Source organism: Phyllostomus hastatus, unplaced genomic scaffold (genome assembly GCF_019186645.2).
Source record: "Phyllostomus hastatus isolate PE091 unplaced genomic scaffold, TTU_PhHast_1.1 phas_scaffold_28, whole genome shotgun sequence".
Lineage (NCBI taxonomy): Eukaryota > Metazoa > Chordata > Mammalia > Chiroptera > Phyllostomidae > Phyllostomus > Phyllostomus hastatus.
The window spans coordinates 5014511-5041718 of NW_025334022.1; the positions used below are offsets into that span (position 1 = coordinate 5014511).

General features: G+C 38.0%; 1 protein-coding gene across 2 annotated transcripts in view; it reads left to right on the forward strand.

The window, feature by feature from the left end:
* The window catches only part of CHRDL1 (chordin like 1), a 148327-nt gene that overhangs the window by 99174 nt on the left and 21945 nt on the right, over window positions 1-27208 (forward strand). For both annotated transcript variants that reach the window (XM_045817554.1, XM_045817555.1), the window contains exon 7: window positions 21893-21960. In XM_045817554.1, the coding sequence (XP_045673510.1) occupies window positions 21893-21960 (68 nt within the window). The remainder of the gene's footprint in view (window positions 1-21892; window positions 21961-27208) is intronic.

A 27208-nucleotide genomic window follows, 5' to 3' on the forward strand; every position in this document is an offset into this window, starting at 1 on the left:
AGACACCTCTCCAAAGAGGACATACAGAAGGCCCAGATTCCTGTGCAAAGATGCTCAGCATCACTAGCCATCAGAAAGATGCAAATTAAAACCACAATGAGATACCACTTCACACCAGTCAGAATGGCCATCATAAACAAATCATCAAACAACAAGTGTTGGCAAGGATGTGGAGAAAAGGGAACCCTAGTGCCCTGTTGGTGGGAATGTAGACTGGTGCAGGTGCTGTGGAAAACAGTGTGAAATTTCCTCAGAAAACTAAAAATGGAACTGCCTTTTAACCTGGCAATTCCACTGATAGGATTATATCCTAAGAACCCTGAAACATCAATCCAAAAGAACCTGTGCACTTCAATTTTCATAGCAGCACAGTGTATAATAGCCAAGTGCTGGAAGCAACCTAAGTGCCTATCAGTAAATGAATGGATAAAAAAACCATGGTATATTTACACAATGGAATACTATACAGCAGAGAGAAAGAAAGAGCTCCTACCCTTTGTGACAGCATGGATGGAACTGGAAACCATTATGCTAAGTGAAATAAGCCTGGTGGTAAAAGACAAATACCATTCACCTCACCTATAAATGGAACCTAATCAGCAAAACAAACAAGCAAGAAAAATATAACCAGAGACATTAAAATTAAGAACAAACTAACAGTAACCAGAGGGGAGGCGGAAGGGGATAATGGGGGAAAAGGAGGAAGGGTCTTCAGGAAGATCTATGAAGGACACATGGACAAAACCAAGGGGAGGTGGGAGGTGGGGATGGCTGGGGTATGGGTGAGTGTTGGTGGGAAAATGGAGACAATTTTACTTGAAGAACAATAAAAAAGGAAGCAAAAACAACCAATCAGACTAACAAGAAGAAAAAGAATCCAAAATTATGAGTACATTATAAGCAGCCTCTGGGACAACTTCGAACAACCCAACATTTACATCATAAGGGTGCCAGAAGAAGAGAAAGAGCAAGAAACTGGAAATCTATTTGAAAAATAGTGAAAGAAAATTTCCCTAATTTTGTGAAGAAAATAGATTTGCAAGTCCAGGAAACAGGGTTCCAAACAAGATGGATGTGAATAGGTCCATTCCAAGACACATCATGATTAAAATGCCAAAGCTTAAAGATAAAGAGAGAATCTTAAAAGCAGCAAAAGGAGACAGTTACCTACAAAGGAGTTCCCATAAGACTATCACCTGATTTCTCAAAAGAAACCTTACAAGCAAGAAGGGGTGAAAGAAGCATTCAAAATCATGAAGGCGAGGACCTACATCCAAGATTACCCTATCCAGAAAAGCTATCATTTAGAATGGAAGGGCAAATATAGTGCTTTTCAGATAAGGTTACGTTAAAGGAGTTCATCATGACTGAGCCTTATATGAAATGTTAAAGGGACTTATCTAAGAAAAAGAAGGTGATAACTATTAACAGTAAAATGACAACAAACTCACGTAAAATGACAACTATCATCAACTGAACCTAAAACAAAAGCAAAAGCAAACTAAGGAAACAACTAGAACAGGAACAGAATCGCAGAAATGGAGATCACATGGAGAGTTATTAACTGGGAGTTGGAAGGAGGAGAAGGGGCAAAAAAGGGTACAGGAATTAAGAATTATAGATGAAAGATACAAAATAGGGGGGTGTTAAGAATAGTATAGGTAATGGATAAGCCAAAGAACTTATATGCATGACTTATGGACATGAACTAGGGGGTTATTGCTGATGGAAAGGGGGCTACTGGGCAGAGGTGGGCAAAGGGGGAATTATTGGGACAACTGTAATAGCATTATCAATAAAATGTAATTTTTAAAAAAGTCTGAAACCTGAGTAATCCAATAGAAAGGTAATCAGTGGAATCTCTGGCTGGTTATAGCATCTATTTCCAAACATATGGCAACCAAATTTGGGGTGAATGGATGGAGACTATTTCATGATGAGAAACCAGAAGCAAAATGAGACTGCTGCTGGAGCAAACCAGGAGCAAAATGGCTGCTGAGGTAAAAATTGCATATGTACAGTAAGCATTGGGAGGAGGGAGTATTTTTCCCTTTCTCTTCACATCTGCCTGTGAAAATCCTGCCAACTCCTCAAGACCAAGTTCAAATGCAACCTCCTCAGATTCTAACACAAGTAGTCCTCAGGTGACATATTGCTCAATACCATTTGGAGTGCCTTTCTCTTTTCTCTGCCTTCCTGTCTCCATCCCGAATTTTTCCACCCCTAAATTCTGTTTATCCCAGCCTAAATACTACCTCCTCCACAAAGCTTTTAATTCTTTATTAAATATATACTTATTATACAATCTTTTATTAGTTTCAGGTGTACAATATAGTGATTCAACATTTATATACTTTATAATATGATCACCATGATAAGTCCAGTAACCACCTGTTATGTGCAAAGTTACTACAACATGATTGACTACATTCTCTCTGCTATACACTATGTCCCCATGGTTTATTTATTTTATGGCTGGAAGTTATTAATCCTGTAAATTAAGAGTAAAACTTTCTTCTCTCTGGGACCCCTCAGCACCTCACCTTGCTTCTCCAGTAGTATTTATTACCTTATTATATTTTGCCTTTTATTATTTGTGTCCATGTCTTATCATCCCTACCAATGTATAAGTTCATTAAGTAACAAACTATTTCTGGTTAACTTTTTCCCTCCTGCTGTGCTAAGCACAGAGTAGATGCTCTTTGAATGAGCATGCACTATCAGGGAAATATTGCCAGAAATTTAGTCATGGTTTGAATTAGATGCTGTTAAATAAGAGTGTATTGTCTGTATTGCTGATCAACTGTGGCAGATTGTACTGACTATACATTGGTTCCCATTCAATAGGAAATTACCCAGTGTCATTTCTGACCCATGATTTTTTTCTCTCCATCTCACTTAAGGACACTATAGTTAATATTTCTTTTTGAGAGAAATTACCTTGTTCTGAGTATCAGTACATGTTTGTCCCATTTAATACCCTCTTTGTACCAGCCCTCGCAAGTCAATATGCATTCACTTGCAGCCTAATTTGATTTCTATTTCAGTAATGCCCTTAATATTTTATAAACAGTTTCTAAAGTGTGTGTACACTGAACCTCAGTACAGCTATCACATTTCAGCCAGGAAATATGGGTATTTTGCTCCTTACCTCTTTTTTCATCCTTGCCACAACTTAATTTGAGTGTAGTGTTCCAAAGGGAAGAGAATCCATACTGAACAGAAGTATATACATGGTTGCTAACATAGTAATAAGCTAGTTGTAATGATCCAGTTGTTAGGCTGATATTTTTTTGGAAGAAAGGGTATGTGAAATCTAAACTGAAGAAAAATTAATGAAAGAATGGAAGCATCAATAGGACATATTATTGCATCTGAGAATCAATGTAGTACGGAGGACATAGCTCTGAAGACATTTAGACAAAGATTTATCGTAGCAAAGCTACCACCTACTAGAGATATTATCTACCACTTTACCACTGCAAGCTACTACTACTGCATGCTACTTTACCACTCAGAACAAGTTTTCTCAGTTGAGGAAATGGAGATTATAATATCTATGACCTATTGAAAAGTTGTAAAAATTAACTGAGATGATATAGAGTGCTAGGAGAAGGTCAAGGACACAGTTATTGCTTAATAAGTGATAATTATTCTATGAAATAGAGTACATATTTATTATATTTATTATATTTATTATATATGTGTCCAATTTAACCTTGGGGTTAAGTAGAATTGTATCTTCTCTATCTCTGATAGTCTTGCTTTTTTATTTATTTAATTTCCATATACAGAACTTTACTTCTAGTCCTTGTGATAACAGATCCTGGAACTAATCATCTTCCCAACAGTTCTCTTGTCACAACTTAAATTTCTTTTTTCATGTCTTTGGAAGTGGCAGATAAAAGCTAGTGATTACTGATCATGTACTGTCCCTTCACATAACTGACAGTTAAGTACTTTCTTTGCCATCTCTTCTCCAGCCTAAATAAACCATTTTCTTTCATCTTTCCCTATGAAGACTAAATTCTACACTTTTTATAAAATTGATGCCGTGTTCTCTGCCTTTAATTTATTTGCATCTTTCATTTGTATATAATGTGATTGAGTCTCCCTGATGTTTTAATTTTTGAAGCAGCTAGTTATTTTTTCCCATTGAAATGATGTTTTTACAAAGGTACATCTTTTATATGCATATTACTCAGACAGCAGTGTATCCAGATATACTTATCTCCTATGGTAGTCACTGCAACTGCAGGCAAAATACTGCAAAAGAAGTAACATTTTGAGTGCTGAAACTGCAAACCTTAACATAAAGGGCCCCATTGATAATGGCTCTCTATGCTGTCACCAAACACTAATGTACAGCTTTCTTCCTGCTTAAGACAGCAATATTAGACACAGATTGAATCTCAGCCTCAGTTGTTTAGACATGTCACTGAGGCTAGGGCAATCAGGAGAGTGTTGACAGGGTATGTGTCATTGCTGGCACTTCAGCAAACCTTGTCTGGACTAGAAATGTAGCAAAAACAGCCACTGGAACCTTAAGGGAAACTTTATCAAAAGAAAACATCTCTTCAGAGATTGTATGGCTGCCACATTCTGGGCAGGCAGATGTCAAATCCAAACCCACACCCAGTTTTCCCTCTATCATTTATCATTTCTACTTCCTGTCTCCCACCTGTCTTGCCAAAGCAAAGGGAAAGACTATATACTTAGACTCTAGCTAGATAAGGGAGAGATATTTGGGGTACAATATTGGCTGTATTGAGAGCCAAGCTTGCATTTGATGGATGGTGTACATATGGAGCACTTAACTCTGTGTCAGGCAGTGGCTGAGGCACTTAGACGTATAATAGCTCAGTTGATCATTGATCCTCACCACAAAGTAGGAAGAATTATTAGCTATGCTTTACAGATGAGGAAACTGAGGCAGAGAAATTAAGTGAGTTGCCCAAGAATACATGATAGTAAGTAGCAGAATCACAATTTAAAACTTGTCAGCCTGGTTCTAGAGTCCCAAATTCTTACACTACCAGGTGGAAGCCATTTATAGGAGTATGACAAGGGCTGCTTCTAGTGAAGGGGGAGATGGGACATGTGTGGCAGATAATTTTAAGACCGCACTGTCCATCTTTCCCCATCAAAGCCTCAACCTACCCACTACCAATTATAGGGGAACACCTTTGTTCCACCTTTCTCTCTTTCTAGGATTAAAGATGCCTGAATGTAAATATCTATCTTCTTTCATTCAGCAAGCATTTGTAAAACAACCATTAAGCACCTGGAACTGTTCTGGTGCTGGAGATACAATGGGGAACAAAACAGACATGGAATCTGCTCTGGCAGAGTTCAGTAGGGAAGACAGATATTTATCAAATAATAACACCTGTAAATATAATATTGCTACTGTGTCACATGTTAAAAAGGAAAGATGTTATGAAAGCCAGTCATTGAAAAGGATTGATCTAGTCAGGGAGGTGAAGGAAGATTCCTTCCAGCCTCAATTCACACCATATGTATCTTCACTCTCTGTACCCCAGGATGAGGAGGATTGACCCAAAAGTTGGGGAAATAACTGATGGCTGTCCTATCCTCCCAGGATCTCTGACTTCTGATCACACTGAACCAACAACCTCATCCTGTAAGAGTGTCTATACCGTTCTCCCTTCATTGTACATGCTGCACAATACTCTAGGTTTTCTTTTTTAAGGAACTAGTTGATTATGTTGAATAGTGTCTACCATTTTTTACCATATTATCCAATCTCAGTACTTCAGCTTGTTTATTTGTTAAATGTTTCTATTATGGTTGACATACAATATTATATTAGTTGCAGATATGCAACATAGCAATTGCACATTTATATAACTTACAAAGTGAGCACTCCAATAAGTCTAGTACACATCTGGCACCATACATAGTTACTACAATATTATTGACTATATTCCCTATGCTGTACTTTACAACCCCATGACTGTTTTCAAAACTGGCAAAGATAAATTTTAAAAAAGTGGCAGGGGGTGTTGGGAGGAGGAATTTTAAAAAAACTGACAAAGATGGATATAAAGGGTATTATCCTAAGTGAAATAAGTTTTCAGCTTGGTTTTAAAGGCCTTCTGTAAAACAGTCTAACACTTCCTTCACCTACTACCCATCCTCAAGTCTCTGACACCAACATACACATTTTCTCCTTTAGGCTAGCTATTCTTTTTATCCTATAATATTGTGTGCCCCTTTCAGTTTCACACCTGTTGTGTGCCTATCTTAACTCTTACTCCCCACAAGCTTGAACTAGCCTCTCTCCTCTCTTTTACCAATTAGGATCCTAACCATTTTTCAAGAATATAACTGAAGTCACATCTCTTATAAATAGTCTTGCCTGGTCAATCCAGTCCTCACTGATCTCTTTCGTTGACTGCTTTTAGTAGTCTTGTTAGTAGCATTTAAAAATATTTTTGTATTATTAATTGTTTCATGGGTCTTGTCTCCTCACTGGGAAGCTGTATAAGGAAAGGACTGTCTTCATCTTCTTGTTTCCCCTTATAGTATTAAGCATATCTTTTGTGATGGATTTATTAAAAAGAAGGAGAGCCATTATTATAAAAAGCTCCTGACAATGCTCCAAGTGCAGTCCTAATTAAGGAGGCAGGAGAAATGACTGACCTTACAACTTACTCAACCCAAGCTCATTTATACAACATATCTCTAGTGAGCCTAAGGAGAAAATTGAATCTCTTTTATGAAATTGAGATATTATACTAACTCCTTCAAGGTAACTAAAACTAGAAGCAACTGTTTAAAATCAATTTGTCAGTGTTCAAGACGACTGCCATGTCACCCACAACTCTTGATTTATGTTTCAAAAAGCAGCAGTTACACCTCAGATGCCATCTTGAATGGGACCCAGAGATCTTGAGGAAAATGGTCTGTGAGATGCTTCATTTATTTTTTAAATGATGTTATTGTTGTTCAAGTACAGTTGTCTGCATTTACCCCCCACCACTCCCCACACTCCAGCCATCCCCACCTCCCTCCCCTGATTCCATCTCCATTTGGTTTTGTCCATGTGTCCTTTATAATTGTTTCTGAAAACCCTTCCCCCTTCCCCCATTATCCCCTCCCACCTCCCCTCTGGTTACTGTCAGATTGTTCTTAATTTCAATGTCTCATTGTTTCACATCATAAAAATCTACCAAATTTTTCAAAGTTTTCAAAATCAAAGAAAACTGGAGAAAATAACAGCAACTTCAAATATAGATTCTCAAATATTAATATAGAGTTGCTTTTGTTCTTGCCCACATTTTCTGTAGAAACACTACCATCTTCTGGTCATAATGATAGGAAGAAAACATTTAATAAAAACATTACTTTAAAATGTTTACCTTAATACATTTTGAGTTAGTATGCTCTCACCTAAACTTCAAAATGTATTGAAACTGTGATCTTTTCATGGCTACAGAAAAGTCTGACCATCAAAGGTAATCCCTTTTCAAAAGTAAACCATTCCTATTCATGAAGATGGGAGCATCTTAGAAATATTCCATCTTTGCCCACCTCTCCTATTCAGGTTGGTTTTGTTCTCTCTCTATCCCTTGCACTCAGAATTCATCCTCACACACTTGCTATCTGTCCCAGTACTTCCACCTCTCTAAAGTCATCATGTTCCTTTTGGCATGTCTCTTGTATCTTGAATGTTTCTTCTTAGAGCCCTTCAGATGGTGGATGAGACAGCACTGACTCTCATACTGAGCTTAACAAATTAATAGCTATGGTTCCTAACTGGCCATCTGGGATATCCTGTCAAGGTCAATAAAGCCCCATCCTATTGTGAAGTTGGAGGGTTTTTTTAATGTGTATATGAGTCTACTTCCACACTAAAAATAAAGAACTCTCAGTGAAGCATTTCAGAGCAATTATTTCATCACAGGCGGCTAAACACACTCTTCCTCCAGCCCTGCCCTTCTAACTACTTCAAGGGATTCCATGACTGCCCAGAATCACACCACTGGATATGCATTTTACTCTCATTAGAATAGTCTTCATGAGTGTAGACCCCAACATTTATAGAAATTAATCTGATTTGTTGACTGATAGTATGAACAGAGGAAAAAGAAACATGAGAAAGAGGACTGATGTCAGGCAGAGGAATCATATTTGAATATTACCTACACTACAACTTTAAGAACTTACCAAGTGCAGGTCTCCATAGCCCAGGCAAAGTGGATGGTTGATAGAATTATTCATTTGGCTCAATCACATTGCTGGAATGACTATATCCATTTTTCCTTTGGCTCTTAAAACCAGAGCTACATCCCCTACTCCTATAAAGTAGTCCAGTCCTCTTTGCATAGGGCCAGGAAGCCAAAGTGGTGTTTCTAGAAAGAAGGGCCTTTAACTGACTGCTTTCCCTTCCCAAGTTGACCAGGCAGTAAACATTGATAGATTTTTGAGTTTCCCGTCTCTGTCCTGCTTGTTCTTTTCTGTTAATGGATGCTGCAGCACAGGACTTTGTTTTATTTGGATACTTAGATTTTTACCACTTCATTTTATGACTATGTAAATTGTACTGCCTTCCAGTGAAGCAGATATCTGTCTTTTTAAGCCTCACTTTAAGCTGAGAGAAAAAGATTTTAATTAAAATGTGAACTACTTTTCTAAAAGGATGAAGATAAGAAGAGGACTAGTGTAATTATAAGAGAATCTAAGGTGGTTTCAGAAGTGTAAGCTGAAAAAATCTCAGCAGACTTTTTTTGTATCTTCAAGACCCTGGCTTTTGATGATTTAGAAATGAAATGATTCCCTTTCTATGTGCAGGCATACATTTTCTCTTTTGACTAGGCTTTGTTTGTTTAATACAAATTCTTTCCTTCTTAAATACCTGGCCCATTGTGGGGGTCCCTTAAGTTGGGCTTTCTCCATGTGTAAACTACTCTTGAAGAGGAAGAAGTGGAGGGAAAGGATGGGAAGAAGAGGGAGACAGAATAATGGTTCACACTTACATGACACTTACCGTGCACCCGGCACTGTCTAAGCTTTTTGCATATACTAATTAATTTCATCCTCATGACCCTATAGGGTTGGTATTATTGTCTCAATTGTAGCATAAGGAAACAGGCTCAGTGAGTTTAATTCACTTTTCCAAAGTGACAGAGGAAAGAAGGAAGATTAACAATTTGGACCCAAGCAGTATGGCTCTGGGCTGTTCTCTTAGTCATTGCGTTATATTGCCTTTCAACATGGGGGTTTGAGGAGACTGGGGATTCATGTAACTCAGAGGCTACTAGGAAGAACAGTTTGTGACAACTCTGCTCCCAGGGCCCAGCTATGGTACGCTTCCAGCTTTTTTCATTGGGACTATTCTGGGATGCAAATACCACATTTCTAACAATAAACTTAAATCTTTGACTTTGGTCACATCTCCATTGAAAGAGCAGAGCATGGGTCATGAGCACTATCTAGTTAATAGTTTCTTTAGTACCTCTCCCCTGACCTCTTGCGGCAAACACATATACCCTCACAATGCATTTTTAAGTATGTAATTCTGATTTTTCTGGATACTTCTGTCTTCTTCTTCATATTTGATTTGCTATTGTTGTCAGAAACATCCCCCTTATTTTTGTCTTAGTATTTCTCAAGCATATATTTTGTTAAAAATGCTAAGACATCCCCCAAAAAATGATTGTACACTTTATAAGACACTGGAGGATTTCTCATAGTATTATACCTCATGTTGGAAGCTCAAATGTCTACCAGTGGAGAACCCTTATACAAGTATTTGTTTTATTTAGAGCTTTCCTCAGATTTCAGCACACTTGCTTTCTCTCAACAGAACGGGTAGAATTAGATGTTTTTCAGAGACCCCCAAAGAGCTTTCCACTTCCTATTTTATCTTTAGCTTGGGTACTGAGTACTGGCTATAACATGGCCCACCACAGAACCTGGTGGAAATTTTGTGATCATTTTCTTCCTTTTTTCCCTCTCTCAATTTCCCTCAAAAGCCCTCTAACCATTTTCCCCAATTCTACTGATTTCAACTTGTTTCTCTAAACATAGAGTTCATTTTCCCTTGTCACAGAGATCAATTCCCTGTCCCAGGGATTCATTTAATTTACATTTGCTTTATGATTAGAGTGACCATATAACTTATCATCCAAACCAAGACACTTTTGAAAGTGGGAGAGTCAATCCTAATAATTAAGCCTGCCAGAAAAACAGTCATAAAATTGGGTTCTCCCAAATACATTGGGATCTATGGGTCGCACCCTTTTTATGATGTTGTGTGTGGTTCAGAAGTGGCCACATGCCAACATAGTTTTGCTCTCTGAAGATTATCTTCATGAATATCTCATAATCTCTTTGTCCTCTTGAGAGGACAGAGGTTACTTCTGTGACCTCCTGAAGCCACCCAAAGATTAATGAAGGCAATAGGAATTATAAAGTTTTCATTTTAGCCTAGCTTTTGACCATTTTCAAATACATGTTCTTCCATTACCAGAACTCGAGCCATCCCAGCTCCAAAGGGTACCACTTAGAGTATAAGTGAAGTTTTTATATACAACACATGTGGCTTTTAAGGTTAAATGAATATTGTTTGACATAGAGTGCAGTAGAGTTGGTTTTCATTTTGCTTTAAAAATTGATTGAAATTACATCTTATTGCTTCTTGGAATTAACTAAAATCCATCTGTCTCCATTAGAATTATTTTTTAAAAGCCTTGGCTGAAAAAAAAGAGGCTCTCTCTCACTCTACATAATTTGTCCGGTGAATCAGGAAAATAAAAGCAAAGTAACAGGTTTTTAGGACATCAATGCCTACTTTTTTATTTTATATATTTTGTTCCTTAAATATATCTAGTTATAATATCTAAGGTATAATATATGAAATTGTAAACGGACAAATCTATTTTCAGCTGTCTGTCAGACCCTGCTTCAGGTCTAGAGAGTCACTTACAGCTGTACAAAATGCAACCATCTAAAAAGATAATTCCAGTTTAACTATGTTGTTAAATAGAACAACTAAACTGTTGGAACATTTAGCTGCTACTTATAGAACATTCCAGCTTAAAGAATACCATTTTGATGGCTTTGAAAGCACAAAAACACCCTGGCTGGTGTGGCTCAGTGGATTGAGTGCCGGCCTGTGAAATAAAGGGTCACTGGTTTGATTCTCAGTCAGGGCAAATGCCTGAGTTGTCGACCAGGTCTCCAGTAGGGGGCGCACAAGAGTCAACCACACAGTGTTGTTTCTCTCCCTCTCTTTATTCCTCTCCTCTCCACTCTCTAAAACTAAATAAATAGAATCATTTAAAAAAGAAAACTGAAAAGCAACAAACATAATAGTAGTTCCTACTTGAAAATATATGTACAGAATGGCTCCAATACTTTTTAACAAAGTGAAATAGTTCAAATGTAGGTACACATGCCTGTCTGCTTAGGTGATCATGACACCTTCATCTGAACTTGTGTTACAGGATATTAATAGTTGGTTCCTATGCTTGATACCTATTTGCCTCATTGCTTTGCCATGATACCTCTCTGCTCATTTAACAGGGACTATGTGCTTCTATAATGCTTTGAGATTCTAACTGGAGTATAAGTATTTCAAGACTATTTAAAAGCCATTTTAAGACTGTAGGGTCTAAATGGAACAAATTGAACTTCTCAGAAGGCCATGTCAAGTAAACAATTCATGTCAATATCAATCACTAAACCTACATTTTAAAAGGACATTTGATGAAGAGAGCTTTTTTATCATTTTTCTTTTATAATTTGTTCTCCTTTGGATAGTTAGATTAGGCTTGAAACCACATCCTATAGATTTTACATATTACTTGGCTAATTGCTAGTGAAACTTTTCTGGTTTCAAGTCTTCTCTCTGGACCTATATTTTCATTTTGCCCAGAACATAGCTTAGAACCACCACTGCTAGCTAAAATGAAACAAGCATATCCATGTTCACTCCCACTCAGTTACTATCAAGGGCAGTGTCATTTCCCAGCTCTCCAGATTTGCAACACTACAGTCATTGTATACTGTTTTCTCCTTCTCCATTAACAAACCTTCCATTGGGGTATTTTCATGTCCTTTTTAACTTTAGTAGTCTGATTTACCATTTTTTTCCATTATTTTATAGTTTCTCATGGCCTATTACATATTACTACAATAGCCTCTTGGTTGCCCTCCCAGATTCCAATAGCTTCTTAACTAGTAAAGACTCCATTGCTAGGATATGCTTCCACAAATACCATTTTTACCATAGGAACCTATACATAAAAATTGGTAACAGGATCTTTCCATCACCTCTTATCCCCCCTTTTCCCTCTCCACCCTCCCCCATCTCCCTTTCTCTCTGGTACTCACCACACTATTGTCTGTCAATGAGGTGGGGTTTTTTTTTGGCTTAATCCCTTCACCTTTTTCAACCAGCTCTTCCTATTCCCTCCCTTCTGACAACTGTCAGTCTATTCTCTGTATCAGAAGGCAACTTGGGGTGATAAACACGCAATAAAATATACAGAGGATATATTATACAACTGTATACCTAAAACCTGTATAATCTCATTAACCAATGTGACCCAAATACATTCAATAAAAATAATAATAATAGTCCAGGACCCTCCCCTCAGGACCACACACAGCACGGTGGGTGGTCTGGGCCAGCTCTCCTGGCATGAGTAGGTGGAAGCTGTGAATACAATTATACATGCTGGAGGAGGAAACCCACTAACAAAGGAACCACCAACAGATCAAAATGGAAAAAGGTGGAGGGAATGAAAGCCACACTAACCCCAACTAGGACGGATCTGGAAATACAACTAAATGGTGGAGAAATTACCCAGAACAAACAACTGAACAAGACCAAGAGAGAAGCCTCAAACCTCATACACACAGAAGAACCAGCTTCAACACAACCTGTCTACACCTGCACAAAAGAATACAAGATGTGGTGGATGGTGTGACCCTCATTAACCAGCTGGAGGGAAAGACCCACCAAAGAAAGACCCAACAACAATCATAACTGAAAGACATATGGAGAGCCAACATAAATGACAGCTCAAGACCAGCAATCTCAAGAGATCAAGGAAACTGTACCACTGAATCTCACTGGTTTTCTACCATGGAAGTTCACATCAGAAACTCAGGGAGTCAGAATAGGACAATTTAATATGCCGAGGCAATCAAGAAGAGTCTCACAAACAATGGGAAGACATAAACACAATCCCCAAGTGAAAGGAAAGAAGGAAACATCAGGAAGAATGCTAAATTAAATAGAGGCAAGTCAACTATGAGATAATGAGCTCAAAGCAATGGCTGTAAGGAAGCTCAATGAGCTCACAGAGAATAACCAAAAACTACAGGGAAACTAAAATGAACTCCCTGCAAACTATATCAACATGAGAAAGGAAACAGAAACTATCAACAAGGGCCAGGGAGAAATGAAGAATACAATTTCTGAACTGAAGAACACAGTAGAAGGAATCAAAAGCAGGCTCTATGAAGCAGAGGATCAGATCAGTGAGCTGGAGGACAAAGTAGAAAAAAACACCCAGAAAGAGAAAGAAAAGGAAAAGAGACTCAGAAAGAATGAAGAGGGGTTAAAGGAAATACAGGACAACATGAAACAAAATAATATCTATATAATAGGGATACCGGAAGAAAAAGAGCAAGGGATAGAAAACCTGTTTGAAAAAGTAATCATGGAGAATTTCCCTCATTTGGAGAGAGAAACAGTCACACAAATCCAGGAAACACAGAGAGTCCTAATCAAGAGGAACCCAAAAAGGCCCACATCAACACACATTATAATTAAAATGGCAAAATTCCAAGACAAATAGAGAACCTTAAAGGCAGCAAGGGAGAAACAGGAAATAACATACAAGGGAGCCCTGATAAGACTACCAGATGAGTTCTCAAAGGAAGTGCTCCAAGCCAGAAGGGAATGGCAAGAAATATTCCAAGTAATGAAAACCAGAGGCCTGCAACCAAGACTACTTTATCCAGCAAGGCTCTTACTTAAAATGGAAAGACAAATAAGGAGCTTCCCAGACAAAAGAAGCCTCAAAGAATATACCTCCTCCAAACCAGCTCTGCAAGAGATGCTAAAGGGTCTCCTTTAAGAACAGGAAGAAAAACAGTGAGAGAGAGAGGAACACAGGTACGAAAAAATGGCAATGAATAAGTAACTATCAATAATAACCTTAAATATTAATGGATTAAATGTCCCAGTCAAAAGACAGAGAACACCTGAATGGATAAGAACATGACCCACACATATGCTTCCTACAAGAGACCCACCTCAGAACAAAAGACCTACACAGACTGAAATTGAAGGGCTTTAAACAAATATTTCAAGCAAATGGACAGGAAAAAAAAGCTGGGGTAGCAGTCCTCATATCAGACAAAATAGATTTCAAAAAAAGCTGTAAAAGGAGAACCAGAAGGTCACATCATAATACTCAAGGGAAGAATCCATCAAGAAGACATAAACAATGTAAATGTATATGCACCCAGCATAGGAGCACCCAAATACATAAAGAAAATCTTGGAGGACTTCAAGAAATATATTGACACCAACACAAGTATAATAAGAGATTTTAACACTTCACTGTCAAAAATGGACAGATCCTCCACACAAAATATCAACAAAGGTATTATGGCATTGAACAATGCCCTAGATGAAATGGATTTAACTAAAATATACAGAATCTTTTATCCCAAAGAAGCAAAATATACATTGTTTTCAAATGTATATGGAACATTTTCAAAGATATACCACATGATAAGACACAAAACAAGCCTCAACAAATTCAAGAAATTTGGAACCATACCAAGCATTTTCTCTGACCACAGGGAATGAAACTAGAAACCAACCCCAAGGAGAAAAAACCCCAAACACTCAAAATCATGGAGATTGAATAGCATGCTATTAAATAATGAATGGGTTAAGAAAGAAATTAGGGAAGAAATCAAAAAGTTTCTGGAAACAAATGAAAATGAACTCACAACAATCCAAAACTAATGTGACACAGCAAAGGCAGTCCTGAGAAGGAAGTTCATAGTGATGCAGGCCTACCTAAAAAAAGATAGAAACATTTCAAACAAACAACCTAACCCTATGCCTACATGAACTGGAGGAACAAAAACAAAGACAGCCCAGAGGAAGTAGAAGGAAGGAAATAACCATGATGAGAGCAAAATTAAGTGACATAGGGACTAAAAGCTCAATTCTAAGGATCAATGAATCCAGAAGCTGGTTCTTTGAAAAGATAAACAAAATTGACAAGCCTTTAAGCAGGCTCATCAAGAAAAAAAGAGACAGGACCCAAATAAACACAATCGGAAATGAAAGAGGAGAGATTACAACTGACACCACAGAAATACAAAGGATTGTAAGAAATTATTATGAAGAACCATATGCCAAGAAATTGGAAAACCTAGGTGAAATGGACACATTTCTAGAAAAATATAATCTTCCAAAACTGAAAGAAGAAGCAGAAAGCCTGAACAGACCAATAACAGGAGATGAAATTGAAGCAGTAATCAAAAAGTTTCCAACACACAAAAGCCCCGGACCAGACAGTGTCACAGGAGAATTTTCCAAAGCATTTAAGGAAGAGCTAAGCCCCATCCTTCACAGATTATTCTAAAAATTTCAAGAAGATGGAAGACTTCCAAAGTCTTTTTATGAAGCCAGCATCATCTTAATCCCAAAACCAGATAAAGACATAACAAAGAAAGAAAACTTCAGGTCAACAGAGCTGATGAGCACAGATGTTAAAATCCACAACAAAATATTGGCAAACCACATCCAGAAATACATTAAAAAGGTCATTCAGTATGATCAAGTGGGATTCATCCCAGGGATGCAAGGATGGTACCATATTCACAAATCAATAAACATAATACCTCACATAAACAAAACAAAAGAAAAGAATAACATGAGCATATCCATAGATGCAGAAAAAAACATTTGATAATGTATAGCACCCATTTATGATAAAAAATACTCAGCAAAGTGGGATTAGAGGAAGCATTCCTCAACCTAATAAAGGCCATATACTAGAGTCCTATAGCCAACATCACACTCAATGGGAAAAAACTTAGAGCTTTACCACTAAGACCAGGAAAAAGACAAAGATGCTCATTTTCACCACTTGTATTCAACATAGTATTGGAAGTCCTAGCCACAGCAATCAGAGAAGAAAAATAAATAAAAGGCATCCAGATAGGAATTAGGAAGCAAAACTGTCATTGTTTGCACATGACATGATAGTGTCCATAGAAAATCCTATATAGTCCACCAAAAAACTATTCAAACTACTAAATGAGTTTGTTAAAACAGTGGGATACGAAGTCAATATTCAGAAATCAAAGGCATTTTTGTACACCAAAAATGAAATATCAGAAAACAGAAATCAGGGGAAAAAATTCCATTTGTTATAGCAACAAGAAAAATAAAGTACCTAGGAATAAACCTAACCAAGGAAGTAAAAGACCTGTACTCAGAAAACTATACAACACTGAAGAAAGAAATTGAGGAAGACATTAACAAATGGAATCATGTACCATGTTAATGGATTGGAAGAATTAACATCCTTAAAATGTCTGTACTACCCAAAGCGATTTACAGATTCAATGAAATGCCTATTAAAGTACCAATGACATATTTCACAGATATAGAATGAACATTTTAGAAGTTTATGTGCAATCATAAACGACCCTGAAGAGCTGCAGGAATTTTGAGAAAGAAGAACAAAGATTGAGGGATCACAATACCTGATATCAAACTGTATTACAAGGCCACTTAATCAAAACACCCTGGTACTGGCATAAGAACAGACACATAGACCACTGGAACAGAACAGAGAGCCCAGAAATAAACCCAAGTCTCTATGGTCAATTAATATTTGACAAAGGGGGAAGAAGCATAAAATGGAATAAAAACAGCCTCTTCAACAAATGGTGTTGGGAGATCTGGACAGCTACATGCAAAAAAAAAGAGAGAAACTCGATCACTAACTTACACCGTACACGAAAATAAATTCAAGGTGGATAAAAAACTTAAATATAAGTTGTGACACCATAAAAGTCCTAGAGGAAAACATTGACAGGAAAATTTCAGACAGTCCACTCAGCAACATCTTCACTTATATGTCCCCTCCGGCAAGGGACATAAAGGAAACATTAAGCAAATGGGATCTCATCAAATTAGAAAGCTCCTGAATGGCCAAATAAAACGGCATTAAAATGAAAAGAGAACCAACAGTATAGGAAAACATATTTGCCAATAACACCTCAGACAAGGTCTTGATCATTAAAATATGTAAAGAACTCACATGACTCCATTCCAGGAAGACAAACAACCCAATTTAAAAATGGGCAAAATACTTGAATAGACACTTCTCCAAGGAGGACATACAGAGGGCCCAGAGACATATGAAAAGATGCTCAGATCACTAGCCATCAGAGAGATGCAAAGTAAAACCACAATGAGATACCACTTCACACCAGTCAGAATGGCCATCATAAACAAATCAACAAACAAGTGTTGGAGAGAATGTGTAGAAAAGGGAACTCTAGTGCACTGTTGATGGGAATGCAGACTGGTACAGCCACTGGGGAAAACAGTATGAAATTTCCTCAGGAAACTAAAATTGAAACTGCCTTTTGACCCAGAATTTCAACTGTTCATACTATATGCCAAGATTCCTAAAACTCTAATCCAAATAAACATATACACCCCAATGTTCATAGCAGCACAATTTATAATAGCCAAGTGCTGGCTGCAATCTAAGTGCCCATCAGTAAATGAGTGGATTAGAAAACTGTGGTACATTTACCCAAATGGAATAATACGCAGCAGAGAGAAAGGAGTTCCTACCCTTTGTGACAGCATGGATGGAACTGGAGAGCCTTATGCTAAGTGAAATAAGCCAGGCAGTGAAGGAAAAATAGCATATGATCTCACCTTTAGCTGTAATATAATCAACAAAAGAAAAAAGCAAAGAAAATATACCCAGATATTGAAAGAGAACAATCCAACAATATGCAGAGGGGAGGGAGGATGGCACATTTGGGGGAAGTGTTTTTAGGAACTAATATAAAGGGCACTTGGACAAAACCAAGAGGGAGGGTGGAAGCAAGGAAGGGAGGTGGGTTTGGCTCAGGTGGGGCAGAGTTTTTGGGAGAAAATGCAGACATGTGTAATTGAATAACAATAAAATAATTTTAAAGCAATAATAATAAAATTGGTAACAAGATCAAATGTGATTCTTCAGCCTGTTTTTGAAGTTCATGCAGCAATAATTGACCACCCATATATACCTCAACAACCTTCTTCCTCCCATCCTCCCTCCTTCTCTCTCTCCCTCTGTTTCACCCTTCCTTTCCCTGTTTCTCCTTCCACCAGCCCCATTTCTCTTGTTTTGCATCAGAGGTTTCTATTCAAGCCACACCTTGCTTGCTGTCATTTCTTTAGGTTGAGATACCTCTGTCTACATCAATGTCTTAAAAATTATTTAGGGAAACTTTTCATGATTGCATATGAATGCTCATTTCATTGATTCAATATCTCCTAAGCATGTACTTTCCATTTGTATATCCATTTGTTACTCTATGTGCATGTTTTAGGCTGTTTCCTATATTGATTTGCTGTCACCTCCAAACAGGTTATTAATATGTTAAGTGCAAGGGCCCAGTCTCATTTGTACCCTCCTTCTGCCTTCTTATGAGGCTCTTTACCAAAGAAGCTTTCAATGCATGTCAAGTAACTTTGGGCATTATTTTCTAGACATAAACAAAGGTGAAATCATCACTGTTACAGGGTCACTCAGGGTTTCCATATAGCTTGCATGTAGTCTTCGTCTACCATCTTTACTCAGATGTGGAGTAACCAGAAAGAGGTTAGTATACTATTGGCCAAGTAGTTAATTCTATATTTGTGACTGTGGTTCAATTTAGTAAATATACTCAGTACGACAGGTTCCTAAGAAAATGCTAATTGTTCATCCAAGTTATTCTCAAATTCGTGAATGCATCACTGTCCTCAGGAGCACTTGTCAATTATACAGTTAAAACCTACGTCACTGACCCCCACCCCAAAGATTCTTACTTTGTAGGTTGGGGGTGGGTTATATAATTTTGCACTTCTAACAATTTCCCAGGTAATGTTGGTGCTGCTTGTCCAGACACCATACCTGGAGTACTACTGATCTAGGCAGTACAGAGGAGGATCTAAGACATGGTCTCTGGTTTTAGGGCACTTATAGTCAATTTATGGAGACAAACCAGGCTCAAGAAACATTTGACAGCAGAAGGTATTGTAGAAAGTTTTAATATTTATTCATTCAAGAAATATTTAATGAGTACTAACTATATGCCCAGCACTGTTGTAGGTACTGCTATCATATTAGTGAACATGATAGGCAGAAATTATTGTTCTCATTTCAAGCCTAATATCAGAGGGTAATTCTTATGGGGAAAAGCAGACAATGAAATATAGAGAATACAGGATAATTTATGTCCTAAGAAGAAAAAACAAATAAGGGAGATAAGATATCAGAGGGGTTTGAAATTTTAGATAAGTGGTCAGAGAATACCTTCCAATTCCATCATTTGACAAGCATCTATTGAGTGAAAACTATGTGTCAGGCATTGTTATAGATGATGGTGATACAGATAAATAACACAAATAATAAACCCAGCCCTTATGTAAGGTACACATTTATTTGAAAGCCAGGGAATCTGGGAATTTGGTGTTAACATTCATGAACTCATTATGTGACTGTGAATGGCTGATACTCCCCTTCTCTCAGCCTTGGTTTCTCCATCTGTTAAATGTAGCAGCTGGACAAAATTATACTTGAACTCCTATGCATCTCTCAGGCTATAGTATGTTAAATCCTTTAGGCAATGGGAAATATGTAAGAATGCTTGAAGAAAATTTTGTAGAGAAAGAAAACTTAATGCTTTTTATAGGCATAGGGGAGCAATGGGGTTTGTGAGGTGAGAAGAAAATTTCAGAAAAAGAATAACATGAGCAAAAGCATGGAAGCAAGAATGGGAGACACGTGTTCAATAAAGAGCAAGGTCAGAGAGTTCCCATTGTAATATAGCCGAGATAGCTGGGTGGGAAGTAAGTGCTCAACAAAGATGAGGTTGCAGCTAATTATAGAGCATCTTGGATGAGAACCCACTAATGGCTTAGATCAGGGAGTGTTACAATTATACAGTCAAAGTGATAATTTTAGGAAGGTTAACATAGCAACCATAGTTAAATCTTCAAAATTCTTAATTTTTTCCATAAGATGATCTCTGAATCACAAAAAGTTAAAGTTGTAATTTGTTAATGTCACTGACTGATTATAATATTGCTATCAAACTAATTTTGAGGTGTTTTTCAAGCCTTAAAAGCCAATAATACTATATAATTTTCCCTAAGAGTACTACCATATGTTTGAACCATTGACATATTACTATTTAGACTTAAGTTTTGAAACCTTGGGAGGTGAATTAAGTTAGGAAATTATTAATGATATATTCTTTTGTATTTCTTGTTATCCCATAAAATATATAGTTGGATTGATATTGGGTTTATCCCCATCTAGATATGTAGGTAAATCTATATCTGTTTATCAGTATCTCTATTTCTATACACACACACACACATGCACACAAATAGTACTCAGAGTGATGCAAACATTTCTAAAACCAAGTTATTTCCATCTGCTTGCTTGGTCATACATAACAAAGGTAATATTCTTGGGAATTATCTTCTAGGGGTTTTTTTAAAGATTTTATTTATTTATTTTTAGAGAGGGAAGGGAGGGAAAAAGAGAGAGAGAGAGAGAGAAACATCACTGTGCGGTTGCTGGGGGCCCTGGCCTGCAACCCAGGCATGTGCCCTGACTGGGAATCGAACCTATGACACTTTGGTTCACAGCCCGCGCTCAATCCACTGAGCTACGACAGCCATGGGCTTTTTTTTTAAAGATTTATTCATTTATTCTTAGAGAGGGAAGGGAGGGAGAAAGAGAGAAACATCAATGTGCGGTTGCTGGGGGCTGTGTCCTGCAACCCTGTCATGTGCCCTAGCTAGGAATCAAACCTGCGATACTTTGGTTCGCAGCCCACGCTCAATCCACTGAGCTATGCCAGCCAGGTAGTTTTTTATCTTTAATCACCTGAGGAGTATCTATATCTGCTGTATGTTTGCAGCTCTCCAGGCTGTGGTCCTCCTAAAGACAGTTACTCTGGCAGTAATTATAGGGATTATCTGTTCAAAGAAAGGTGTCTCAGGCCAAAAAAAAATAGAGAAGGCTATCTTAGATATTTGTTATGTAAACACTCCAACCTTAGCAAGTTTTACCTTAACTTTCAGATTATATCATAACTTCGCAGAGACACAATGGTGAATTTAACAAATCATGACAGACCAAATATTCAGAGCTCTCATTTGTTAATGGTAGTTTAAACTCAAGTTAAATATGACCTGCAAAATATTTAACTGTCACTGGAATAAGATAAGCAAAAGTGACAATGATGGTTATATTAAAGTGGAAAGTGATTATTTTCCCTTTTACTTTCCAAATTATGGGCAATGTTGGTTGATGGTCTGCTTTATAAAGTGGTAACTTTCTTCAGAGTTGTTTTGACAAATGAGGCACATCCTTTAGTGTTGCTTTTTTAAAAAAAAATGGGAGTTTTTTAATTTTTTCCTTTTTTCCTTTTTATTGACTTTTTGGGGTCACACCAGTGTTGATTTTTGAAGAATAGTTAAAATATCTAGAGAACTTTGGGATCATAGAACCAAAATATTACTGGGTTACAGGGGTGATATTTTCCCCTTTTATGTATGCATGATTCTTTTTTATTTCTTTTTAATAAATAGGGGATGGAGAATTGTCGTGGGAACATTCTGATGGTGATATCTTCCGGCAACCTGCCAACAGAGAAGCAGTAAGTGTGAATAGCTCAAATAATTCAACACTCCACAGCATCAAGCCAAACTTTCCTCTCTCCATGGCTACTCTCCCAGCAGCTCCATAAAAGGGCCTATTTCTAACACTATTTTTTTTGCCTTTCCTCGAAAATTTAAATGGCATCATCACCAACCTGTAACCATTTAAGTACACTGTATAATTGGTAACCACAGCAGGGGAGAGAGAGAGAATAAAGAAAGGAAAAGAGAGGAGAAGAGAGTAGAAAGAGGGGAGGGGAAGGGAGGGGAGGGGAGGGGAGGGGAGGGGGGAAGAGAAATTGGAGCCCCAGCCCTTGGGAACCCTTCATCTAGATCAGATGTTGGTTCCCTTTCCTGATGACTTGCCAAATATTTGTCTTCTGTAAGGCAATCAGGTCAGTACACCTATCCAAAACAGTGAAGTGGTTCTGTGGATTGTCAAGTAGGCCTGCCCATCCTTTTGGCAAAGGTACTTTGGACATGCCACATAAACCCTCCCCAAGCCTTAGACTTTTACTCATAACCCTGGAAGAGAGGAAAGGTAGCAAGCTAAATTCTCCTTCCTCATCCCACAACATCTCATTTTTATTCTTGGTGCTAATCTCAGAATAAACTTTATGAGTAGGCATCTCTCTATATATAGCAATAGCATCTCTTGTTCCTTTGTATTTTGAAGCCATTGAAAAAGTAGAACCTCTCTCTCAAATATATATATGTTTAAATACAGCAACAGTCAAGACTTCTTAAAATCTTGACAGGATTTGTTCCAGTTCAAAGAACTTATCATAATAAAGGACTTACAAATATGCATGATGTGTACAAAGGCATTCATTGCACATAAATGGATATTCATCACACCATTGTACAAAAAAAACTGTACAGGGGCATTCAATGCAGCATTACTTTCATAAGAGCAAAACAAATAGACAACCTAAGTGTCTGTCAATAGAGTCATGGTGAAACACTTTATCTATGGGCCCTCTGCAGGCATTAAAAAGAATGCAGTACAGCTCTGGCTGGTGTGTCTCAGTAGATTGAGCACCAGCCTGTGAACCAAAGGGTTGCTGGTTCGATTCCCAGTCCAGGGCAGATGCCTGGACTGTGGGCCAGGTTCCCCAGTAGGGGGTGCTTGAGAGGTAAACACACATTGACGTTTCTCTCTCTCTCTTTCTCCCTCCCTTCCCCTCTGTCTAAAATTAAATAAATAAAATATATATTTTTAAAATAATGCAATAGAAATACAGTAAAGTGGAGGGATATCAAAGATATATTATAGAAGCAAAATGAGGTATGAGACACAATTATACTATCATATCCTTACGTAAAAATTGTGTGTGTGTAAATGTATATGAAAAGATCTGGAAAGTCACTTCCCAACATCTTAGAGTGGTAATCTCGGAAGGGGTGGAGAATTGGGCATGAGGGCAGGTCAACTTTGAGTTTTTACTTTATGTCTTTTGTATCATTTGATATTTAGTAATGAGTATAAACTAATTTTTATGTTCACTTTGTTTTTGTTCTTTTTATTATTGTTCAATTACAGTTGTCTCCAGTTTCCCCCTACCACTCCACCTACCTGACATCAAACTATATTATGAGTATATGTTAATAAATGAGTAAATAACATTTACTTTAAATGTTATTATGAGTAAATGTTAATAAATAACATTTAAAGAATTTTCTAAAATGCCAGGAATTAGTTCTCAACATGCATTGGATAAAAGGCAAGAGTCTAGGAAATTATACAGCGGACATATAATGAGGATGTGAGGAAGGTGTTGGTAGGAGACAATAAAATGACCAATACAAACATAACAGTGCTGCTGAGGCCATGTATGCCAGCCATCACATGCCCCTTGTGATTTGCATGCCCCCAGCTGGCCAACATCCACAGCCTCCCTTTTCTGTGTTGTGTTGTGATTTTCTCTTTTTCTCAGCCCCAGTTTGTGGTTGTAGTAGGAAGTTGACAGTGGGTAAATTAGTGGCTGTCAATCAGACGACATTTTTTTAATATAATTGATTATGCTATTACGGTTGTTCCATTACCCCTCCCTTCATTCCCCTCCACCCAGTACACCCTCTCTCACCCACATTCCCCCTCTTTAGTTCATATCCATATGTCATAAGTTCTTTAGCTTCTACATTTCCCATACTATTCTTGCCCTCCCCCTGTCTATTTTCTACCTACCATCTATGCTACTTATTCTCCATACCTTTTCCCCTCTCTCCTCCTCCCACTCCCCTGTTGCTAACCCTCCATGTGATCTCCATTTCTGTGGTTCTGTTCCTGTTCTAGGTGTTTGCTTAGTTTCTTTTGGTTTTGCTTTAGGTGTGGTTGTTAATAATTGTGAGTTTGCTGTCCTTTTACTATACATGTTTTTTTTTTCCAATCTTCTTTTCTTAGATAAGTCCCTTTAACATTTCATAAAATAAGGGCTTGGTGATGATGAACTCCTTTAACTTGGCCTTATCTGAGAAACACTTTATCAGCACTTTATTTATTAATGCTAAATGAAAGCTTTGCTGGATAGAGCAATCTTGGATGTAGTCCTTGTCTTTAATGACTTGGAATACTTCTTTCCAGCCCCTTCTTGCCTGTAAGGTCTCTTGAGAAATCAGCTGACAGTCTGATGGGAACTCCTTTGTAGGTAACTTCCCCCTTATCTCTTGCTGCTTCTAGGATTCTCTTAATTTTAATCTTGGGTAATGTAATTATGATGTGCCTTGGTGTGTTCCTCCTTGGGTCCAACTTCTTTGGGACTCTCTGAGCTTCCTGGACTTCCTGAAAGTCTATTTCCTTTGCCAAATTGGGGAATTTCTCCTTCATTATGTTTCCAAATAAGTTTTTAATTTCTTGCTTTTCCTCTTCTCCTCTGGCACCCCTATGATTTGGATACTGGAACATTAAAAGTTGTCCCAGAGGTTCCTAGACCTCTCCTCACTCTTTTGAATTCTTATTTCTTCATTCTGTTCTGGTTGGATGTTGTTTATTTCTTCCTTCTGCTCTAAACTGTTGATATGAGTCCCAGTTTCCTTCTATTCACTGTTGGTTCCCTATACATTTTACTTTATTTCACTTTTTATAGCCTTCACTACTTACTCTATTTTGCAACCATACTCAACCATTTCTGTGAGCATCCCAATTACCAGTGTTATGAACTGTGCATCTGATAGGTTGGCTATCTCTTCATCACTTAGCTGTATTTTTTTGTGGAGCTTTGACCTATTCTTTCATTTGAGCCATATTTTTTGTGTCCATGCCTGTTACATGGTAAAGGAATGGAGCCTTAGGTACTCATCAGGGCAGGGCAACCCATATAGCTGCGTTGTGGTGCTATATGTTGGGGAGGGTCCAAGAGGGACCGATGCCACTTGCTCAGCTCTCTGCTGGCTTTCAGTCACTTCCTCTGCTACCCACAAGCAAATTGGGCCCTTCTGGTGCTAATTCCTGGGTGGGTGGGTTTGTGTACATTCTAAGACTCTGTGGTTCTCTCCAATGAACTCTCCTGTAAGGCTTGGAGTTTCTCCTGCTGCCTCAACCTTCACAAGTTTTTCCAGTCAGTTTTTGAGGCTTTACTTACCTACTCTGGAACCCTGGGTTGTGCCATCTCTCTCGCCACCCACCCCGTCGTTACTCCCAGTTTATCTGCATGTAAATGTGGGACCACATGGTCCTCCAGCCACTGCCTTGTTGCAAGTTCTCTCTACCCTGGATGCACATCTCCACCCTTCCTACCGGCCTGGATGAATGTTTCTTCTTTAATTCCTTAGTTGTCAGACTTCTATACAGTTCGATTTTCTGGCAGTTCTGGTTGCATTTTGTTTTTAAATTTGTTGCTGTCCCTGTTTTGGTTGTGTGAGCAGGCAAAGTATATCTACCTATGCCTCCATCTTGGCCAGAAGTCTCATTACTTCTAATCAAAATCATACATTACCACTCCCAATACCGGCCTAAAACAGAAGATTTTTTATGTCTGTGATTTTCAGCCTTGGCCTTAGAGTCCCCTAAGGGTATATAAAAGTCCTGATGCCCAGATCTTACCCCCAATCAATTCCATCAACTCCCTGGGAATGGGACTCAGGCAGAAATGTTTTTACATTTCCCCAGGTGATTCTGTGTGCAGCCAAAGTGGAAACCGTTGACATGTGTTTATGAACAGTGTAGCAGACTTCCATATTAAAAAGACCTTTTCTTCACAGCAGCTTTTAGCCAAATATTTGTGGACCACCTAGCTTGACCAGGCATCATCACTCCTACCCTCTCCTCCTCTTCCCCCTCGTTTATTTCTTCCTCTCTGTTTCCTCTCACTACCAGGTACTTACTTCCACTTATTTCTGCCAGCTACAAAACCTCAATCTTCATTGTCACCCTGAATAAAACCCCTCTCCTCAGTTTCTCTGTCTGTAAAACAAAAGACTTAACATGAGATGAGGTTCTGGGGGATTCCAGGTCTCTGAACAAAATTCTTGAGTGTTTTGACTTTTGTTTTGTCTTGAATCACTTTTCTACCCTTATCATATGTCCAGGGTCTGAGTTCCTGGCACCAAAGAGCAGTTTTTCATCTTGCACTCACCTACATGAACAGAGAACTTCCTGTGTTTGCAGATTATCCTGGGTCAGCAACCTTCCCTCTCAAATTTTAGTCCTGTCAAACTCCCCCCTTTTAGCATCAGTAGGACACACACAGTCCAAATGGATCTCTCTGTGTTTCTTTGGCAAAATGATGCCAAACTCCCAAAAAGACAGAACAATCTGTAATGGTCTTTGTGAAATGTGAGTGATTATGTTATAAAAAGACATATGAGCTATACTGGGTATGAAAAATATTTGCAATGAGAGTGTTGTCTGTGTGCATGATAATAAATGGATGCAAATTCTTATTTTTGTGCATTTTTATAGCAATGTACCAGCGTGGGATCTTCTTACATAAGGGAATAATGTTCTCTTTCTCTTACTCCAGCTCCCGTCAGCTTCCCCTCTTCTTACACTAGAGCCCACCCCAAAAGAGTAATAATAATTCCCAAAGTTAAATTTGCAATATGCATGTCTGTGGAACATAAGTGTATTAAATATTTTATGTTGGACTTACTGGACCCCATAACTATCTTCTCAATGTTCCCTGCCATTTCTATCACTAAATATAAGGATCTTTTTCAATTGCCTGCAAATAATTTTTACATGGGTCTTCCCTCCTTTACCCCTAATACTTGTCTCTAAAACACAATGTTACTTGACTTTAAACCTTA